Source organism: Pteronotus mesoamericanus, unplaced genomic scaffold, assembly GCF_021234165.1.
Source record: "Pteronotus mesoamericanus isolate MK-2021 breed Mesoamerican mustached bat unplaced genomic scaffold, CSHL_Meso_final contig_25, whole genome shotgun sequence".
Lineage (NCBI taxonomy): Eukaryota > Metazoa > Chordata > Mammalia > Chiroptera > Mormoopidae > Pteronotus > Pteronotus mesoamericanus.
The window spans coordinates 22,513,688-22,535,771 of NW_026555105.1; the positions used below are offsets into that span (position 1 = coordinate 22,513,688).

The 22,084-nt window shown below is 46.7% G+C and overlaps 1 protein-coding gene across 1 annotated transcript; it reads left to right on the top strand.

Annotated features, from left to right (window-relative positions):
• Positions 1–1,502: 1,502 nt before the first annotated feature.
• TGM6 (transglutaminase 6) lies at positions 1,503–21,248 on the top strand. Its single transcript, XM_054574169.1, has 13 exons — positions 1,503–1,515; positions 1,560–1,733; positions 2,296–2,538; positions 3,301–3,419; positions 4,968–5,096; positions 6,514–6,691; positions 7,248–7,386; positions 10,088–10,191; positions 10,269–10,511; positions 14,062–14,403; positions 19,299–19,453; positions 19,744–19,877; positions 21,095–21,248. The coding sequence occupies exons 1-13, from the start codon at positions 1,503–1,505 to the stop codon at positions 21,246–21,248; spliced, it is 2,127 nt and encodes a 708-aa protein (XP_054430144.1).
• The last annotated feature ends 836 nt before the right edge of the window (positions 21,249–22,084 follow it).

Here is a 22,084-nt window from a genome sequence, read left to right on the forward strand (position 1 = left end):
GGCATACAGTAGAAGTGACAGAGTACAACTTCTGAGGTTAGGTCATAAAAGGTATTGCAGCTTCTGCCTTGGTCTCATGGATCACTTGACCAGGTGCCATGCCATGAGGGTACTTTCCAAAGCTTGCTCTGAGATGTTCGAGATATAGCTGCCTTTCTGCTGGACTGTCAACTTCCTGACAGAAGGGCCAATGTATATTTCATGGCTCTGGAACCTGCAGCACCCAGCCCAATGCCTGACACCCGAATGAGTGAACAGTGAAGTAGATGGAAGTGGATGGAGGGAAAGCACACTTGGGTTGAGGCTGGCTATGCCACCTTCTCTCCCCTGGAGAACACCCCATCCAGTTCAAGACCATCTAAATGCCACCTCCGCAAGCAAGTCTCGCTTGTCACTCTGCAGGGCCGGCCAAGCCCCTCTTTCATATTTTCTTTCAGCTCCATGTACTTTGCTTTGACAGCATGTATCAGAAGGATGATTAGTTATTTGTGCGCTCACTGATTTGGGTGTCACCCTTGTTCATCTGGCATATAATGCTTTTGTTCTCAGGGCTCCAAGCAACAGGCAGTTGTCCTTGACATTTCCTCCACAAGGATTATTATTCCTACTCTACAAAAGGGTAAATGGGAGTACAGAGAGGACAAGAAAAAGGTAGTGTCACCAGTAGATGACCAGATCACCAGGGATTTGAACCCACATTAGCTGATCCCAAAGACGGTGCTGGTGACCACGGAGCCACACAGCCTCACTGTGTATCTCTCCAGGGCAAGTCCGTATTTAACTTGTTCACCGACATATCCAAGCGCCAGACTGGCACAGAGAATATACAGTCAATCCCCATATTTGAGGATTCCACGTTTGCAAATTGGCCTACTCGCTAAAATTTATATTTAACTCCAAGTTAGTATTCTTGGCGCTTCATGGTCATTCACAGTCATGTGCAGAGTGATAAAAAATGGGGTTGCCTAACATGCACATTCTGCTCTTTTTACTTCTGTTCTCATGCTACAAACAAATGTCCTTTTGCGGTCTATTTAATGCCATGTTTTCTGCATTTTTATGTCTTTTTTTGGTAATTTTTCCATTTAAAATGGCTCCAAGCGTAGTGCTGAAGTGCTGTCTAGTGTTCTTGAGCATAGGAAGGCTACGATGTGCCTTATGGAGAAAACATGTGTTAGATAAGCTTCATTCAGGCATGAATTGTATGGCTGTTGTCCATGAGTTTAATGTTAATAAATCAATAATGTATTAAATGAGGTGCCTTTAAACAGAAACACACATAAAACAAGGTTATATGACTGGTTGGCAAAAAAAATTGTGACCAGAGGTTCACAGGGACCTAGCCCTCTTCTTTCCCTAGAAGTGATAGCTCAGGGCTCACTAATTTAGCATTCACGGAGCCTTTATAGAACATAACTACCACAGATAACCAGAATCCACTGTATAGAATAAACAGTGCACGCATGAGCACATGGCTGGCAGGCTGAAGCCGATGCGAGAGCATGGATGAAAAACGTGCCAAGGGCTTTGCCTAATCTTCCTGTCCTCTCCCGGTCCAGGGATCAGAGTCACCGAGGTGGACTGGCAGCTGTCAAGAAATGGTGCCGTGCACCACACCCAGGAGTACCCCGGCCCAGAGCTGGTGGTTCGCAGGGGCCAGATGTTCACCTTCACATTGGAGCTGAGCTGTCCCCTGGACAGCAAGGAGACCCTCATCTTCACGGTGGAGACAGGTAACCGGCTCACCAGCAACCTCCATGGGTTCGCAGTCAGAAACACTTGCCTTGTGACTAGTGACCTGACACCCTGTGGTCATCAGCCCAGCCTTGGGAGGAAGCAAATCCTTATAGCTGGGCTGAGCCCTGAATCCTGGAAGCTTCCGAGGACAGCGTCCTGGGGGTGGCTGGAAGGTGCTGCCAGCAGGCATGGGAGAGATGAGATGACGGCTCCGGAATCCTGAGGATATTAGGGAATCCACGCCTCCGGGAGGTTATGGGAAATGGGCAGGCACTTCTGGAGCCCGAGCTTTTCTCTCCTGGCCAGACCAAAGTCAGGCTTTGGTCTAAAAGGTCCTGACACTTTCTCTTTGATCCAGGAGGTGGGTGGGAATCAGGACAGCTGAGTGCCCCGTTCTGCCACTTCTCCTTCTGTGTCTTGGTCAGGTCCTCCCTGCAACAGTGTCCCAGCAGTTCAGGGGGTGAAGGCTGTGCTGCCAGGTTTGCAGCGTTTCCACTTCTCTGGCACTGAGTTTCCTGGGGGTGGCTGGGTCTCCTGATTCCCTCCCCTCTCCTCCAGGACCCCAGGCTTCTGAGGCTCTGCGCACCAAAGCTGTGTTCCAGGCATCGGAGTTGGAGGTGCAAAATGCCTGGACAGCAGTGAAGGAGGCTCAGGAGGAGAACACAGTGACCATCGGCCTCACCAGCCCTCCCAATGCCGTCATTGGCCGCTACGTGCTGAGCTTCAGGGTTTCCTCTCGCCGCAAACACAGCAACAGGAAGCTGGGCGAGTTTGTTCTCCTTTTCAACCCATGGTGCTCAGGTAGGAACTGCCAGGTGCAAGGCAGAAGCCTTCCTGGAAGCGGTCCGAGAGGAGGGCCTGCCCTTAGAGCAAGCCTGGGAGGCAGGTTAATGGGCAGCAAGATGAATGCCAAGGGTTTGGTGAGAGCCTGGCGTGGGCGGAGGTGGGCACCGGGCAGGGGAAGCTGGTAGCGGGTGCTCCACAGGAGCCGGTGCCAGGGCGCCAGGAACCAGTGGTGTCTGGTGTACAGAGGCCAGTGGGCAGGAGTGGGGCCCAAAGGCAGGAGAGGCCCAGGAGTGCGAAAGAGCGGGCTTCAGCCATTGGACAGCCTCGATTCAGTCCCAGCTCTGCTGTTGCTTCCCTCTGTGAGTCTCAGTTTTCTCATTTGTAATATGGGAATAACAGTGCCTACCTCTTAAGGTTATGGCGAGAATTCACAGGACTAATGGTTATAATGTGCAAAGTACATGGTAAGGGTTTCTGAGGTCAGTATTCTTATTAGTATTCAAGAAATATGAAGCTGCTGTAGGCATCAGTAAAATCACCCAGAGGCATCGGGACTCCTAAAATCTCTCAGTCTTGCTGGGCTGGGGTTGGTACCTGCCTGAGGCAAGACAGGCCAGGCAGAAAGGAGCTTGGCCTCACGGCAGCCCGGGATATCAGCAAGCCCCTCATGGCCTTCCCCGCCCAGTCAGCCTCCCAGCACCATCCTGATGTAGCCCCTTTGCCAGGCCAGCAAGGCCAGAGCCCCAGCCCACACTGGGTCTGACGACTGCTTTTCAGAGGATGACGTGTTTCTGGCCTCAGAGGAGGAGAGACAGGAGTACGTGCTCAACGACAGCGGGATCATCTTCCGCGGCGTGGAGAAGCACATCCGAGCCCAAGGCTGGAACTTCGGGCAGGTCTCCAGGGGCTCAGGCCAGCAAGGGGGGACGTGGGCTGGGGGCGTGCGAAAACTCAGCCCAGGAGAACTTTTGTCTGCTCACTTCTTCTCAGGAGGGACAAGCTGTCTGACTCCTAGAGCAAATTCATTCATTCATTCATTTACTATTAGGTGTTTCAGGGCCAGCGCTGGATCCTTGGGAGGGAAAAAGCTTTAGGTATAATTTGGAAACAGAACGGGCCAGATCTGCTATAGGAAGATAAATGGCTTAGATCAAGGGCTCTCAGTCTCAAGTATGCACCAGCATCATACGGAGGGCTCCTTGAAACACACAGACGGCTGGGCCCCACCACCAGAGTGGCTTATTCAACAGGTTGGGGTGGGGGGCTAGATGCTAAGAATGTGCGTTTCTAGCAAGTTCCCAGGTGATGCCATGACTGCTGATCTGGGGCCACACTTGAGAGCCACTGGCTTAAAATTACAATACAAGGTGCGATGGGCAGAGGAAAATCAGGGCAGTAAAGGTGGGAGGAGAGGAATTTCAGAAGAGCATGAAAGAAAATGCCAGCCACTCAGGGAGTGTGGAAGGCTTCAGGTACTGGGGCTGGGGGTCCAAAGTCGGGAAGGGGTCTGGACAGGCAGAGGAAAGAGCAGACAGAGCAACGTGGAGGTGAGAAGTCAGGGAGTAGCCGAGGTTCTGCTACAGGAGGTTGGTCTGCCTGGGCTCGGGGTGCCCAACCCAGAGAAGGCTGGCCGGGCTAGTTAAGCACCTTGACTGTCGGGTTGAGGAGCGGGAGTGGAAATTATTCAGGGCGCAGGGACTGAGCAAGGATGATGCATTGGAGAGTTTAGGATCCATCTAAGGGGTAACCACTTCTCAGTGTCCACCTCTTAGTCCATGTGGAAAGCAAGGGCTCCCAGATCTTGCAAATTTTCAGAGACTAGAAATTTTAATTTGTACGTAAAATTCTCCCAGGTTTTAAAATGAATCTCCCAGTTTGTCAATTAATTCAAATACAGTTGAGAAAAAATCATATAAACCAAACGAGGATGCCAGTGGGGTCGATGTGTCTCCAGAGCCACAAGTATACTGCGATACCACAGCATTTGCTGTGGGTACTGGGGAGCCATGGGGGCGTTTCTTGAACAGGAGAAGACATGATTTCAGTTGAGCTTCTGGTTCCCACGTGACTTCTTTTTTTAAGATTTATTTATTTATTTTTAGAGAGAGGGGAAGGGAGGGAGAAAGAAAGGGAGCAAAACATCAATGTGTGAGTTGCCTCCTGCACGACCCCAACCGGGGACTTGGCCTGAAACCCAGGAATCGAACTGGCCACCTTTCAGTTCACAGGCCAGTGCTCCGCCCACTGAGCCACCCCAGTCAGGGCTCCCAGATGACTCTTTAAAGAAGGGTTTCTGAGACTTGGGGATGCTCTGTGGTGACCCTGGTGGGTAAGGGGAGGCAAACTCCCCGGCACAACACAAGTGACCGACTGGGTGAACGTCATGGGAGGGTCTGGAATATGGTTGAGGCTCCAGTCTCTAAGCGCAGCCTCTCCGGGGACAGTTTGAAGAGGACATCCTGAACATTTGCCTCTCCATCCTGGACCGAAGCCCCAGTCACCAAAAAGACCCAGCCACCGATGTATCCTGCCGCCATGACCCCATCTATGTCACCAGGATCGTCAGCGCCATGGTAAGGAGCGCCACCTTCCCTGCATACACACTCCCTCGTGGACCCCAGGCCGACCCCAGGGCCACACCCAAGTCACCTCTTGTTTTAATTCTCTATTGCTGCCTAATAAACCACCCCAGATCTCAGTGGTGTAAAACAACAATTTATTATGCTTACAATTTTGCAGGTCAGGGACTTGAGCAGGATGGCTTGTCTCTGCTCCAAGATGCTTCGGCTGGGGGTGTCTAGATGGCTGCAGATGTCTAGGATGGTTTGACGGGACCATGAATCTGGGGCCTTGTTTCCAGCAGTCAGTGTGTCCTTGGTTCTCTTCCGTGCCATGTCTGCTGGGGCTGGAATGTGAAGACGGCTTGTTCACTCTCACGTCTGGCTCAGGGCTGGGGTAGTGGGAAGAGCTGGGGCTGGCCAGTCATTGCTCTGTGTCTCCACGCAGCCTTTCCCAGCAGCTGCGCTGGGCTCCCTCAGAGCATGGAAGTCTCAGGGTAATCAGGCATGGCACCTGGCTTCTCCCAAGAGATTGTTCCAGAAAGAGGAAGAGGAGCTACCAGCTGCATAAGGCCTGAGCCAGAAGACTGGCACAGCATCACTTCCTCCATAGTCATTGGTCAAAGTAGTCACAGGCCAGCCCAGGCTCAGGGAGAGGGCACACAGACTCACCTTCCCCAGGGAGGGCTGCCATCTTTAATCTATTAAACGCCACAGTCCTTCTTCCTCAAAAGGCAGGCAGAGGGCCTTGTATTGCTCTTTAAGAAAGCAGGTATTAAGGTCAGTGGGTGGGTATTGTGATTCCAAAGCTGGACAAAGCTGTTTTTCTCATATTTGATCCTCTCAATTCCTCAAGACCTCAGACATGTGGGAGCACAGAGACTCTGCAGCTGTGACCAGTGCTGACAGCAGAACACTGAGGTCCTGTGGGGCAGGTCCTGAACTCCTTCCACTAACTTGCTGTGTGACCTGGGCAAGTCCCTTAACCTCTCTGAACCTCATTTTTTTTTCTTCTGAAAACAAAAAGAAAATAATATTAATAGAACTTACTTTAAGCAGGCTAATATAATTTGCTCAAAGCCTTTAGAATAGTGCCTGGTACACAGTAAGCATTTAATAAATGTTAACTGTCTCTAAAATTATTACACAACCAACAGTCCCCCAAAACACCCCATTTAAAACAGAAAATGCTCTAAAACTGTAGATGATTTTCAACAAAAAAGAATCCTATTGGAAAATAGTTGCAAGTAATAAATGGTAGCAAAAAGTAGATATTTCAAGAGAGTAGATGACCCGGATTTGCAGACAATTTAAAAGCAAGAGGTGACCACAAATGCCTGGGTGGTCCGAAGTTGGAGGCGACTTTACAATGATGAGGTTGCTGGAAAGGCGAGCCCTGCCCGGTGGTGGACCCATGCCCTCGTCTGCCCAGGTGAACAGCAACAACGACCGGGGCGTGGTTCAAGGCCAGTGGCAGGGCAAGTACGGCGGCGGCACCAGCCCACTGCAATGGCGGGGCAGCGTGGCCATTCTGCACAAGTGGTTCAAGGGCAGGTTCAAGCCAGTCAAATACGGCCAGTGTTGGGTCTTCGCTGGAGTCATGTGCACAGGTACCCAGGGAAAGAAGGTCCCCAATCCTAGGCCTGTTCTTTCATTTGTGTTCATTTACATATATTTGCACAGATCCTCTTCTCCCTCCAGAAAAACCCAGTCTTTCTTTATCGGTGGTGGGAAGAGAGAAGTCTTTTGGCTAACAAAGAAAGAAACCAGACAGTTCATTTATGAGATTGTTGACCATTTATTTTGCAGAAGGTGTCCCACCTCTCTCTGCCTGGAACTCATTAAGAGCCCTTGGGTGAATCCTGTGGTCCCAAGGCCTCTGGTCCCCTCTGGCTGTTACATGGCTTCTAAAGTCCTCCCAGCCTTGAAGCCTGTCTCTTTAAAAAGGGGGTGACAGTAGTTTCTCCAGAAGTCCCTTGAGAGAACGTACAGGAGATGGTGGTGTTTCTGAGAGTGGAGACAGGAGTCTCAGCCCCGACAAAGTCAACAGAGATAGGGAGGAGCATGTGGCCAGAAATGAGGGGGTGGCCTGCGGGGGAGCCAGAGCCCTCCCCAGTCCAGGGTCCTGGCCTGCTGCTGGAACGTCACCGGCCTCCTACCCTTCAGTCCTTAGGTGCTTGGGGATCGCAACCCGGGTTGTGTCCAACTTCAACTCTGCCCATGACACGGACAGGAACCTGAGTGTGGACAAATACGTGGACTCCTTCGGGCGGACCCTGGAGGACCTGACGGAAGACAGCATGTGGTGGGTCCCAGGGGCTCCCTGAAGCAGAGCCAGATCTGGAGCCTAGCTCTCCCGAGTCAGAGTGAGAGGCACCCTCTGGGGGGACGGGCTGGGCCCAGGCAGGGTGACTCTGCTGAGAGGAGGGGTCTTCGGACACATGACTCAGAGGTCAGGAGCAGGGGGCTCAAGATCTGACTGCCTTCACCCCAGGCCCCCCCTTCTGTGGGACAAAGCCCTTCTTGGAGCCCTGTGACAGAGGGGCCAAGGTTTCTCCCAGAGTTACCTCCGTATCACGTTCCTGCTTCTCCCTCAGCTGCCTGGGCACGGGCCGCATGTCTCAGGTGGAAAATAACCTCCTCCTCAGCTCAGACAAAACTCTTCGCACAAAGCTTTAAAACAGTAATGTTAACTTTTTAAAATAGGAAACACATTCATGTGCTTTCATATTCCAAAGGTACAAAGTGGGTCACAGTGTAAGTCTCCCTCCCACCCAGTTCCAGCCTCCGTGTCCCCCTCCCGGAGGCTGCACTGTGATTAGCTTCTCCCATGTCTTTCCAGCGAGGGGCTCGGCAGACACAGGAACGTCCACATACACAGTCCCCTTGCACCCCTGCCTTTTAACACAGGCACCACTGTGTAACCAGGCGTACCTCGTTCTATTGCATTTCACTTTACTCTGCTTCACAGATGTTGCATTGTTGACTAATTGAAAACAAGACCCTCTATTAGCAAAAAGATCACAACTTGCTTGATTGCAATACTTCACTTTATTGCACTGGTCTGGAACCGAATCCACAACATCTTCCAGAAATGCCTGTGCTGTTCATCTTGCTCATACCTTTAACAATTTCGTATCAGTACATTCACGGTTTCCTTATTTTTTTTTTTTTTTTGTAATGTGCAAAACAATAATACCACACTAGTCTGTGTCAGGCCCAGTTCTAAGTGCTAGACATATACTAACTCATGTACTCCTCCAAACAACCTTGTGAGCAAGCTAGTATTATTATCCATTATCTTTGTTCTGCAGATGAGCACAGAGAGGCTAAGTAATTTGTCTAAGGCCACACAGCTAGTGAGTGGATGAGCAGGGGTATGAAACTGGTCTGCCTTTAAATTGTATGGGAAAAAGCATTGTTTATCTAACCATCTGTCATGGATTGAACAAACAGTTGCCTTTTATAAACAAGGCTTCAGTGGGTAACCTTATCTGAAGACCTGTTTAGATGGGTGCTAGTTGTCACACAATCAACTTTCTAAAGCACAGGGGAAACCGTGAAGAGCACACAAGACAGAGCACAGGCAGCCCTGGCCGTCCCGGCCTTAGAAGGCCCTCGCCATCCCCAGGGAATAAGCCCGGAGCCTTCAGCCCAGCCTGACTCCAGCCTCACGGCACCTCTCTGCCTCCCTTCTCCCCTTTCCTTCTCTTTTTGCTTCTCTTCATTCACCCTCCCTGCAGGAGCACCACAAAAATTACACTCTTCTTCCCTCAGGCAGAAGGACAGACACTTCTTTTGGACGTTGGGGCCTCTGTCACCATGCAGATTATTCTCATTCTTCTCCCTTTTACCTGCCAAATGCTACTCAAGAAATTTTCCCAAAAACAACTGCCTACCTGGCAAGGGTTCGGAAACCAGCTGTAACGTTGCCAAGCTGGGCCAACCAGGGTTTCTCTCCGCTGCTTCCTCACTGTGTGGCCCTGTGTCACCTTTTCTAGTCTCTAAGTCTCATCTCTAACATAGGAGACTTGAAGGCTGAACTCCTTACCAAGACCTACAGAACTCTGCATAATCTGAACCCTACGTGTATCCCACGCTTGCTGTAGCTCGGGGATACTTACATGCTTCCTGTTCCTCGAACACATTAAGCTTTTTCTTGTCTTGAGAGCACTTGCACATGCTATTCCTCCTGCCTGGAACACTGTTCCCTCCATTCTTCTTATAGCTAATTCTCCTTTAAGTCTCAGTTTAGATGTCGTTTACCTCCAGCAGGCCTCCAGCAGTTATTCCCTAACTCAGGCCCCTCTTTTCCCAGTATGTATTGTTACTGTATTTTGCTGCGTATGATACACACTTTTTTGCCCAAATATTTGAGGGAAAAATAAGGATGTGCAGTATACATGAATAGTACTAATTCCATTTCTATATAAATGTTTTTAATTCTTTTATTTATGCGTACATGTTAAAAGTGTAACTCTAGAAGCAATAATAATATCTGCATGCAAAATAGTACCCTGGAATATGATAACTGGTTTTGCTTCTAAGTAGATATAAATAAATAATTGAGTGAAAAATTAACTCAATTAAATGAAAGATTTTTTCCCCCCGAAAGTTTGGGCCAAAAACGTGGGTGCACATCATACACAGGAGTGCATTGTACACAGCAAAATACAGTATTTGCATTCGTTTTTATCTGCTTACTTAATTTTGCCTCTCTTCCAACCTGTCTCCTTTGTTAGAAGGTAAACTGCACGAGGGTAAAGGATCTTCCATCTTATTTGCAGCTGCATTTCTGGTAACTGGGACAACAGGTTCTCAACGCACACACACACACACTGTGTATTGATGACAGTATCAGCACAGTTGAACGAATGGTTCACAAGATTCAGACACAGCCCCCTTGCAGACTACCAGCCCGGGGACTGGCTTGCACTGGGCGCTTGCCCTGCCATGGCTGTCTATGCTCACTCTAGGCCACCCTGCCCATCCTCTCTCTGTGGCAGGAATTTCCATGTCTGGAATGAGAGCTGGTTTGCCCGGCAGGACCTGGGCCCCTCTTACAATGGCTGGCAGGTTCTGGATGCCACCCCCCAGGAGGAGAGCGAAGGTACGGACTCAGCCGGGTGGGTCCCAGACCCCCACTTTTCCTCACCTGTGCTGCTCACGCCCACCCCTCCTGCCCAGGGGTGTTCCGGTGCGGCCCGGCCTCAGTCACTGCCATCCGTGAGGGTGACGTGCACCTGGCCCATGATGGCCCCTTTGTGTTTGCGGAGGTCAATGCTGACTATGTCACCTGGCTCTGGAATGAGGACGAGAGCAGGGAACGTGTGTATTCTGACACGAAGAAGATCGGGAGGTGTATCAGCACCAAGGCGGTGGGGAGCGACTCCCGCGTGGACATCACGAATCTCTACAAGTATCCAGAAGGTAAGGGCAGCGTACTGGCCTCCACCAACCTCCTCAATGACCCGTCTGCTGCCGAGGGACAACTGTGAGCAGCCCAGGCTAGGCCCTTTCCCATATGTTCTGCTGGTGATAGCTTTGTTCAGTACTGTCTCTGTACTTTGAACCAAGTGCCTTTCACCACCTCTTGATGGTTGAAGTTGCAAAGAGTAAGATGGCCATTTTTATTCTACCACAGCAGCCCAGACTTGTACCCCTGACTAACTGAATCACGGGTTCTAGAGGATGTGATCCAGGCATCAGGACTTTTCAAAGCTCTCAGGCAATTCCAATATAGAGTGTTAGGCCGAGGAGGAGGAGGAGTAAAGAAAGCTCCCAGTCAACTCTATGCTTGTAGAGGACAGATGGTGGCTCCATCACACCCTGTGCCATCAGGATGCACTCCCGTGCTGATTTCTTAAGACATTTGCCACACCGCCTTTCAGCGGATCCCTTCCTACCCCACTGGCAGTCACACAGCTTCCCTCTGATTTGTTGTAATTTTGCCCCAGGCTCTGCAGGGGTTTTACAAAGCTGTGGCTCCCACATTCACCTATACTCTGTGCTCCACTCAAGGGCTGGGTGGGGAACCCTGGCTGATTAGCTCAGTTGGTTAGAGAGCATCGTCCCAATATGCCAAGGTTGCGGGTTCCATCACCAGCCAGGGCTCATACAAGAAGCAACCAATGAAGGCATAAATAAGTAGAACAATGAATCAATATTTATCTCTCTTCCTTCCTCTCTCCCTCTCTAAAATTTAAAAAAAAATTTAAACCTTGGGTCGGTAGAGAGGTCTTGAGGGGCTGTCCTCCACCTGCCATCTCCTGTCAGTCCTCCTCTCCCTGTGCAGGTGATACGCAGCTCAGAAAGCAAGACAGGACAGATAGGCCTCCCGCAGCAATGACAAGCCAACTTCCCCTTCCAATACCTAAGAGCTAAAAGCATAAACCTTTAAAAGAAAATGTAAGAGTTCATCTTTGTAACCTTGGGTTAAACAAAGACGTTTTAGATATGATAGCAAGAGCACAAGGAACAAAAGAAAAAAATTGGACTTCATCAAAATTTAAAAACTTGTGCTACAAATTATGCTATCAAGAAAGCGGAAAGCCCACAGAATAAGAGACATACTTGCAAGTTTGCTGCAAAGAAAAAAATTGTCTCAAGTAAGGGACTTATATCCAGAATACATAAAGAATTCTTACAACTCAATAATAGAAAATAAATAACCCAATTTTTTAAATGGGCAAAGGATTTGAATAGATAACTCTCCAAGGATGATATACAACTGGCCAATAAACACATGAAAAGATGCTCAACATCATTAGTCCCTGGGGAAATGCAAATCAAAACCACAGCTGGCATAGCACTTCACACCCACGAGGGCTGCTTTAATCAAAAATGCATATAGTAAGCGCTAAGGATGTGGAGAAATTGGAACACTCATACATTGCTGGCAGGAATGCGCCACAGCGCAACTGCTTTGGAAAACAGTTTGAAAGTTCCCCAAAAAAGAAAAGAAAACAAACATTCACACAAAAACTTGTACAGGAACATTCATAGCAACATTATTCACAAAGCTAAGGAGTGGAAACAATGGCTAATCCAAATGGCTATCGATGGATAAATAAAAAGTGGCATATTCGTATAATGGAAGATTATTCAGCAATTAAAAAAAAAAAGAGTGAAGTACTGATAACATGCTACAAACTGGATGACCCTTGAAAACATTAAGTTAAAAAACTAACCACAAAAGACCATACCTTGTATAGCTCCTTTTATATGAAAGTGCAGAACAGACCAATTAAAACTTAGCTTAGCAGTTGCCCACGATTAGGGTCCCATGAGGAGAAATGGGAAGTGACTGCTAATGGTTATAGAGTTCTTTGGGGGCGATGAAATGTTCTAAAATTAGGTTGTGGTGATGGGTGCACAACTCTGTAAATATACTAAAAACATGGAATTGTATTCCATAAGTGGGTGAGTTGTATGTTATGGAACTGTATCTGAATAAAGCTGTTTTTAAAAATCAGATGGTCAGAAAAGGCCTCCCTGAGAAAGTGACAGTAGATTCCTTGGCAAGGAAATGAAACATTTTCATAGTAAAACATATTATGAACACATCGTGAAGGAGAATGCAAAATGCACGTCCATTTTAATAATAAACGTGAGATGTTAACCTTTAGGGCCACATGGTTGCTTCAGGCCAATGTCGCACGGTACCGAGGACCCTGGGGGGTAAGTATTAGGGAAGGAGCCACGTGGGAGGCTGCATACCACAGTTGTCCAGGGGAGCAGTGGAACCACTAGATTTGGATGTTGGAATAACCAGGATGGAATAAGGACTGGAGTGAGGGGGCATCTACATTCCCAGGAAGGGAGGGGACATTCCTGACCATTGCACTCGGCGACTTGCCTACGGGTCGCTTTGTCCCCACTTCACAAATGGAAAAACTGAGACTCAAAGGTGCTACATAATAAGAATATAATAAAAGTCCCACTATCTGGTGGCACACTGACCTGATGGTCCGGTGGGAGATGAGAGATGGGAGGAGAGGCCAGATTCTGGAGATCGATGAGGATGCTCAGCAGGCCTTGCTGGCTGAGCAGCTGTGCGTGGGAAGGGTGAGGGAAGAGTCAAGGGCACCCCCAGTTTTTGGCTTGTACACCAGGTGAATGGAGGAACCATTTACTGAGTAAATAAGGGGTCCGTGTGGAGCCATTTGTTCAGATAAGGAACGCTGTCGGGCCTGGGCCAGAGACGGCATGTTCTATCGGATTGGAGGCATCTGTGCGGCTTCCTGTGGAGCAGGCATTGGGGGGAGGCTGTCCAGTTAAGTGTATTGGTCTGGGGGTCCAAAACAGGCCTGTGCTAGCAATGTGGGAGATCAGGGGTCCTAAACTCACAGGTCTTCAGGAGCCTTGCAGATGGCACCCCGTGAGCGCAGCAGGCTAGCGGGTAGAGACCATAGAGAATGAGAGTACCTTGGCCACCGGAGACAGCACGTTTCTCAGCTCCAGACCGACACTGCCATGCGGAGTGGGAAGGGAGCCTGGTCAAGAACATGGAGCTGGAGCCAGACGGCTTCGCTCCAAATCCTGCCTCCCTTGCAAGTTGCTCTACTTCTCTGTGCCTTGGGCTCCTTACCTGTAAAATAGGGATGACAACAGTACCTGCCTCCTCCGGGGAGAGGATAGCACCTAGAGCTGTAGTGCGCAGCACACAGTCAGTCTACAGAAGTGTCAGCTATCATTATCACATGAGACTTCAGGCCCGGTTGTTAGAGACGCTGTAAATCTGTATTGTGTGAAATTTCCTGATCCGAAGTCGCTGGCAACTGATTAAAAATTTATTTAAATAGTCCCAGAACCAAACACAAGGCATAGGGCGGAGGGCTGCCCACGGCTCTTGGGCTGTCGATCTGAGACCTCCAGCCGCAGTGAAATGAAGGGGCGAGGAGGGGCGGGCGGTCGTGCCCGGAGAAGAGGGCAAATGAGAGAAGGGGCATGGGTCTCAGAGGTGTGCGACGCCCTGCAGGGTCCCGGAAAGAGAGGCAAGTGTACAGGAAGGCCCTGCGGAAGCTGTTCGGTGTGGAAGCATCTGGAAGGAGGGCCCGGGTTCGCAGGGGCGGCGGCCGTGGTCTCTGGCGTGACGACCTCCTAGAACCCACCACCAAGCCCAGCATCACCGGCAAGTTCAAGGTGCTGGAGCCGCCCTTGCTGGGCCACGACCTAAAGCTGGCCCTGTGCTTGACCAATCTCATCTCCCGGGCCCAGCGGGTCCGAGTCAACCTGAGCAGTGCCACCATCCTCTACACCCGCAGGCCGGTGGCAGAGATCCTGCGTGAATCCCACACTGTGCGGCTGGGGCCGGAGGAAGGTAAGAACGTCTCCGCAGCGGGGGACCTGGCAGCCCCACCCCTTTTCCTAGAGTGTTGGGGGCGGGGCTTGACGTCCTATAATCGTATATTAATTCCCACGAAGAAGAGGGTATTCCTAGCATTTGCTCAGTGCCTTGCCTCTCGTCCGCACTTTCCAGATGAGAAAACTGAGCCTCAGGGGGGCTAAATAATGAGAATAGTAATCAAAGTCCGCAATCATCTGATGGCAAAACTGACCTAATGGTGAGATGACTTATAGTCTCTATCGAATTAGTATGAGTAGGAACAAGCCGAAAAACACCTGCTGGGAGCATTTCATAATATATGGAATATGCCTTGTGTTACCTTTTTACAAAATCCAGGTGTTCTGGATTGAGAGGGGTAAATCAGAAAGAGATGTTCCAGGCCCCGCCCTGAGAATTCTGCGTGACTTGAGGTACTACTACCACTAGCTCAGTTTCTGGGAGGAGGGAGGAAACTTACACCTAGAAAGTGTGAGTTTCACACTCACAAGTTCCAAGTCACACAATCATATGTGCCGTGGCAGGACTCCTACCAGCCTGGCCTTAGAGACGCGCTCTCGTCCAAGCGTCCGACCGCAGGCCCTGGAGAGGAGGGTCAGGGCAGCGCCCGCCAGCTGCGCTTAACGCGTCTAACGGTACCTTTGCCTAAAAGGCACCGTTGGTATTGTGAACCAAAATAAAATGCCTTCAGTCCTTTTGAAGGTCTTTGCACAATTTTAAGTAACCTAATTCCAAATGCTTTTAAATATATATATTCCAAGGATTTTTTCCTAATCTTTAAACACATAGCACTTCATATGTGATTTACTAAATGTATCCCATTTCATATTCTTTCTCCTTTTCCCGTTTTCTCCCTCTCTCTCTCTCTCCCCCTCCCTCCTTCTCTCTCTCTCTCCCACTCCCTCCTTCTCTCTCTCTCTCTCTCTCTCTCTCTCTCTCTCTGTTAATATGACTCTATCTCCGTTCCCCTCTGACTCCTCTCTCTCTTTATCTATCTCTTCACATCCCTTCTGAACTCTAAGGATTCAATTACACAAAGAAATTGTTCCTCTGGTCCAATTTCTGAAGAGTGAAACTTGTGTATTTCAACAAGGCGTAAAAACATGTGAAAGAGGTGCCATTTAATTTTCACAAAATCTAAATCACACTTTATAATGAGTATTAATTAACATATACTTTCTCCTGGCTTTTAGCAATTTTTTTGTATTGTAAGTAATACATATTCATTAACAACTCATAGTACACAAGAGAAAGATCACCTATGATGCCTGCAAACCACCTACAAATTAACGTGTTTTCATTCTGAATTTTTAATGCCTGTTTGTTTTTTTGAAAAAACATGGTTCTAATTATATTGCAAATACTCATTGGTACCCTACTTTTTCCACTTTACATTGTAATTTAAATTTTTTATTTCATTAACATCATTTTAATAGATGTATGATCTGTAAGTAAATATATAGTGATTTATTTTACCTTTTCCCCTTCTTTAGGTAGTTATCAGCTTGTTGCTATTTAAAAATATAAACACTAAAGTAAACATCTTGGGGCAAAAAAATCTCCTTTTTCTCATCTGAATTTTGGATTGTTTTATTAGTAAGAATAGATTCACACACATGAAATTACTGAGCCAAATGGTGTGGCTCTTAAAGTACATAATGTATTAAAATTTATCATTTTTTAATTAGTAAACATTTTTAGCATCTTTTCTCTTATACCCCTTCAGCACCTCTCATCTTTCCATATTGTTAACATCTTGCATTAGTGTGGTGCATCTGTTACAACTGATAAACTAATATTGACATGTTATTTAGAACTAAAGTCCATAGTTTACATTAGGGTTCACTATATTGTACATCCTATGATTTTGGCAAATTTGTAGTGACATGCATCTACCACTGGAATATCATTCAGAATAGTTTCACTGCCCTAAAATTCTAGGGTGTTTTTTTCCTTTTACCAATTTATTCCTCCCTCCCTCTCTTCAAGCCCTTGGCAACCACTGATCTTTTTATTGCCTCCATAGTTTTGCCTTTTTGAGAAAGTCCTATAGTTGGTATCAAACAGCCTTTTCAAATTGGTTTCTTTCACTTAGAAATATGTATTAAAATTACTCCATGGTGTATTTGTTTTTGTTTTTGTTTTTGTTTTTTGTGGTTTGGTAGCTCATTTCTTTTTAGTGCTGAATAGTATTCCATTGTATGGGTGTACCACAGTTTATTTAGCCATTCACCTACTGAAAGGCATCTGGCTTGCTTCCAAGTTTTAGCAATTATGAAGAAAGCTGCTATAAACATCTGTGTGCTGGTTTTAGGCAGATAGTTTTCAACTCCTTTGGGTAAATACCAAGGAGCATGATTGCTGGATGATATAAAAATATGTATAGTTTTCTAAGAAACTGCCAAACTGACTTTCAAAATGTACTATTTCGTATTTCCACCAGCAATAAATGAGAGTTCCTGTTTCTTCAATTTTTAGTGTTGTCAGTATTTTGGATTTTTGCCATTCTAATAGGTGTGTACTAGTATCTCATTCTTTTCATTTGCAATTTCTTAATGGTGTAAGATGTTGAGCAATTTTTCATATGCATATGTATAGCTTCTTTGGTGAGGTGTCTGTGCCTATCTTTTGCTCATTTTTTAATTGTGTCGTTCATTTTCTTATTGTTGACTTTAAAGGTTCTTTGCATATTTTGGGTAGCAGTCCTTTGTCAGATTTGTCCTTGGCAAATACTTTCTCCTAATCTGTGGCCATTTTCTTGACAGTGTGTTTCACAAGGCAGAAGTGTTTAATTTTAAAGAAGTACAACTTGTCAATTTTTTCTTTCATGGATTGTGCCTGTGCTGTTGTATCTAAAAAGTCACCACTATACTCAATATCTCTAGGTTTTCTCATAGGAGTTGTATAGTTTTGTGTTTTAAATTTAGGGTTATGATCCATTTAAATTCATTTTTGTAAAAGGTATAAATCTATGTATACCTTTATTTATGCTTGTTTATTTATTTGTATTTGGATGTCCAGTTATTCCAGCATTATTTGTTTTTAAAAACCACCATTTCTTCATTTATTTCCTTTGCTCCTTTGTCAAAGATCCATTGACTATATTTGTGTTCTGGGCTCTCTGTTTTGTTCCATGGATGTATCCGTCTACTCTTTCACCAAGACCACACTGTTATGATTTCTGGAGGTTTTAGTTAAGTCCTGAAGTCAGGTAGTGTCATTCCTTTGATCCTCCCCTTCAATATTGTGTTTGCTGTTCTGGGTCTTTTGCCTCTACATACAAACTTTAGGATCAGTTTTTCAATATCCATGAAATAACTTATTAGAACTTTGATAGGGTTGCCTTAAATAGAGATTAAGGCGGGAAGAACTGATATCTGGATAATATTGAGTCTTCCTACCCATGAACATGGGATAACTCTCCATTTATTTAGTTCTTTGATTTCATTCATCAGAGTTTTGTTGTTTTCCTCATATAGACCTTGTACATATTTTGTTAGATTAATGCCTAAGTGTTTCATTTTGGCGGTGCTAATGTAAGTGATATTGTGTTTTTAGTTTCAAATCTCACCTCATTGCTGGTATATAGAAAAGTGATTGACTTTTGTATATTAATTACAAATATCTGTGACCTTGCTGTAATCACTTATTAGTTCTAGGATTTGTTCTTGTCATTGTTCTTTCAGACCTTGTACATAGATGATCATGTCATCTGTGAAAAAAAGTTTTATTTCTTCTTTCCCAATATGTATATTTTTTATTTTATTTTCTTGTCTTATTGCCATAGTTAAAATATTCAGCACCATGTTAAAAAAAAAAAAAAAGGAGTGATGAGAAGAGACATTCTTGCCTTGTTCCCAGCCTTAGTGGGAAACTTTGAGTTTCTCATCATTAGGTATGTTGTTAGGTTTTTTGTAAATGTTCTTAATCAAAGTTCTCAGGGAAGAATGAGGATGAGCCAAGTTCAAGCCCTTTAAGGATCCTTTCCACAGGTTTAAAACTCAGATGCTTTCAGGGGCAGGAAGGCAACAGAAATAAAGAAAGTAGGGGCAAGAGAGTGGTAGAGGATGGTAGGGCCTTGAACAAACTAAATAGTGTGTGTGTGTATATACATATATATATACAGATGTGTGTGTGTGTGTGTGTGTGTGTGTGTGTGTGTGTGAAAAAATAACCCAAGTATGACTGACAGTCAGATATGACCTGTGGTGATCCTTAAAGGAAGAGAAGGCATACGCAGGGTGTTTGTGGCTGGTAAGAGAGACAGGGAGGACCAGGACCATAGGAGCTCAGAAGGCAGAGGGCACAAGATCACTGGGTGGGGGTATCAGTAAAGGTTTTTCATAATTGGTGGCGCTGATTAGGACTGGGCCTTAATGGGGAGGGAGGATCTGGAGAACTGTGAAGAAATTGGCCTCCTCCTTGGATTGGAAGCTTGAAACAGGTCTTTGGCTTCCCTCTTCTGTGAACCTAGCACATAGTATGTGCTCAATAAACAGTGAGTGAATTCCTGACGAGATGGATGATTGATGAACTGAGGGATTGTCTTCTGGAATGACTAGGGAAAGTTTAAACACATCTCCAGGAGCTCTTGGAGGGATAACATGTTGTCATGGCAGCTGACTGGCCTGAATTTGAATCCTATCTCATTTTAGCTCCTTAATTTACTTGCCAGGTGACATTGGATGAGAAATTGCCCTCTCTGAGCCTTAGGTTTCTTCATCTGTGAACTGATAATGAGAATGCCTATCTCAGTTGGTTACAAGGACCAGAAAGAGTGTAACTATGAATTGAACCTTCCCTTCTTCTTTCTGGGTTCTGTTGAAAAAGAACATTGGATCCCCAACTCCCACCTCTGCTTTCCCTTCCAGAGAAAAAGATCCCAATCACAATATCTTACTCTCAATATAAGGAAGACCTGACAGAAGACAAGAAGATCCTCTTGGCTGCCATGTGCCTCATCACCAAAGGAGAGAAGCTCCTGGTAGAAAAGGACATTACTCTGGAGGACTTCATCACCATCAAGGTGACTCCTGTCTGCATCCACCACCCTGGGCCTAGCAGACCTGAGGGAGGGAATCAGAGTCTGGGGGTTGGTGATTTTAGCTCCAGCTTCAACTCTCAAGGGTGGGAGAAGTGGCATGGATGCAGGGACACAGTGGAAGAAGGTGGATATAATGATGGAGCTCGGTAACTGGGTATGTGAGAGCAAGGGGTAGACATGATTTTACCCTATCCTCTGACACAGCCAGGACAGTGGGTTTTCCTGGAGGAATAGAGATGAGGGGGGATGATTTATGGGTATTGCCTTTCCAGGTGCTGGGCCCAGCCATGGTGGGGGTAGCAGTTGTAGTGGAAGTGATGGTAGTCAACCCCCTCTTGGAGAGAGTGGAGGACTGTAAGCTGATGGTGGAGGGCAGTGGCCTTCTTCAGGGACAGCTGAGCATCAAGTAAGTGTCATCCTGGGGTGGTGGAAGTGGGGGTGGGGCTGCCTTCATTATAAAACGGGCCATAGAGAAGCTGCTGGTGGGCCAGTGCAGGAGAGATCCTGGATCCCCAGGAACTAGCCCACTGCCTAGACACATCAGCCTTCATTTGTTTATTCATCTCTTCATTCATTTAATCATTAACTCAAGTATGTAACTCATCCACTCACTATTCACTTATTCATTCAGATTTTCATTCATTTATACATTTACTTATTTATTAACTCACTTTTATTCATTTGCTCTCTTTTACTCATTCATTCACTCACTCTTTGTTCCATGTTTTTACTCATCCATTGATTATTCATTTATCTACTTGACTGGTCCATTCATCCACTCATTCTTTCTTTAATTTGCCCACTCATTTACACATTCACTCACTCATTCACTTATGCATTCATGTCTAATTCACACATGTTCCATTTATCTACACACTCATTTATTTTACATGTTCATTCTCAATGATTCATGCACTCATTCATTCACTCACTCATTCCTGTGGTCTTGACTGTATTGGCCTGTGCTCTGAGCAACATGTCAACTGTTGCGAACACCAAGATGAAAACATGAGGCTCTTTCTGGAGAAGGGCTCTCAGAGACAAATGACCCTTTAAATGAAGACAGTGTGATTTATGCAGACACATGGCTCCCCAAGGTCTGGGGGATCAGAGGCAGCCCTTGCGTGGGGACGAGGTGGGACCATGGTGAAACCACAGTAGAACTGATATTTACTCTAGGCCTTAAATGATTAATTCAGGAGCTTTTTGAGTATCAAGAAGGATGGAGGGCTTCCCAGTCAGAAGTCTCCATGGCAATGTAGTCAGGGAAGTTCTCCTGAAGAAGAGAAACTTGATCTTGGCCTTGGGTTTGATTGAAATGGGAAGGCATCCTAGGTGGAAAGAACAGTGATGAAAAAATCCCTAACAGAAAAAGTGTAGGATATGTTAGGGCACAGGGAGGAGAATAGCCTGGCTGGCTGGGAAGAGTGAGAAGTGGTGGAAGGGAGGATTAAGTTTGAAGTGTATTAGTGGAGCATATTAAGTTGGAGGCTCTAATGTCAAGACACAAGGTATGACCTTGATCTTGACAGTTCTAGAGAGACATGGACTGGCAGACCAGGCTCAGGAATGAAAGAGGGCTGGTGGTCTGCCTTTCTCCTTCCTCCTCTCCCCTTTTCCCAGTGTGCCCAGCCTAGAGCCCCAGGAGAGGGCCTTGGTCCAGTTCAACGTCACCCCCTCAAAGAGTGGCCTGAGGCAGCTGCAGGTGGATCTCATCAGCTCCCACTTCTCGGACATCAAGGGCTTTGTAATTATCCACGTGGCCAAAGCCAAGTGACGGGCCACAGGAGAATGAGAGGAGAGGAGATAGCTCTCGTTCCTCTCCTGTCCACCTCTTTGCCCCTGCCATGTGGGAGACAGGGGGCCTGGGTTCCAGTCCTGCTTCAGCTTCTGCCAACTCTGTGAAGTTGGGCAAGTCTCTTCCCTGTTTTGGCCTTGGTTTTCCTATCTGTAAAATGAGATGTTGGACTCCATCAATCCTTAAACTTCTCAACAATGATGGATTATGTAAGGAGCCTTTACCACTTTCATCCCATCACCCTTGTTGCTGACGGATGGAGCATCAGAGTAACCTCAATGCACCCAGCACTGCCACCGCCTGCCAGCCAGATCACCATCACCCTGGCTGAGCTCTGGGTTCATGTTGCTTCTCTCTTAGCTCTTCAATGCTCTGACCACATCCAGACCCAAGAGTCTCCTGGCTCTTACGGAGAACCCCAAAGTTTTCAAGCTGAAACCTAAATGTTCCTCGACACTTCCATTTTGCATAAATGGGCTTGTGCTTGCCATTTACACAGACTAAGTTTTACCCAAAAGTCATGTTCCTAAAGAGCATTAGATTTGAAGGGATGGGAGACTTTCCCTTAATGAAGACCCAGGCCCAACATCTGAGGGGCTACTTCTGCCTGGAAGATGCTGAAGACAGAGGAAGAACCATCAAGACTGGATTATATTTGAGTATGCAGTCCCAAATCTGATCTAGTTATGGTCATAAATGAATTCATACAACAAGTGCAGTGTTGATTTCCTTCTTTGGAACCAAAATAGTGTTGACTTTGCAGAACATCCCCAGCAGCTTACACTATACACAATCACACTCTCAACTCAAACAGG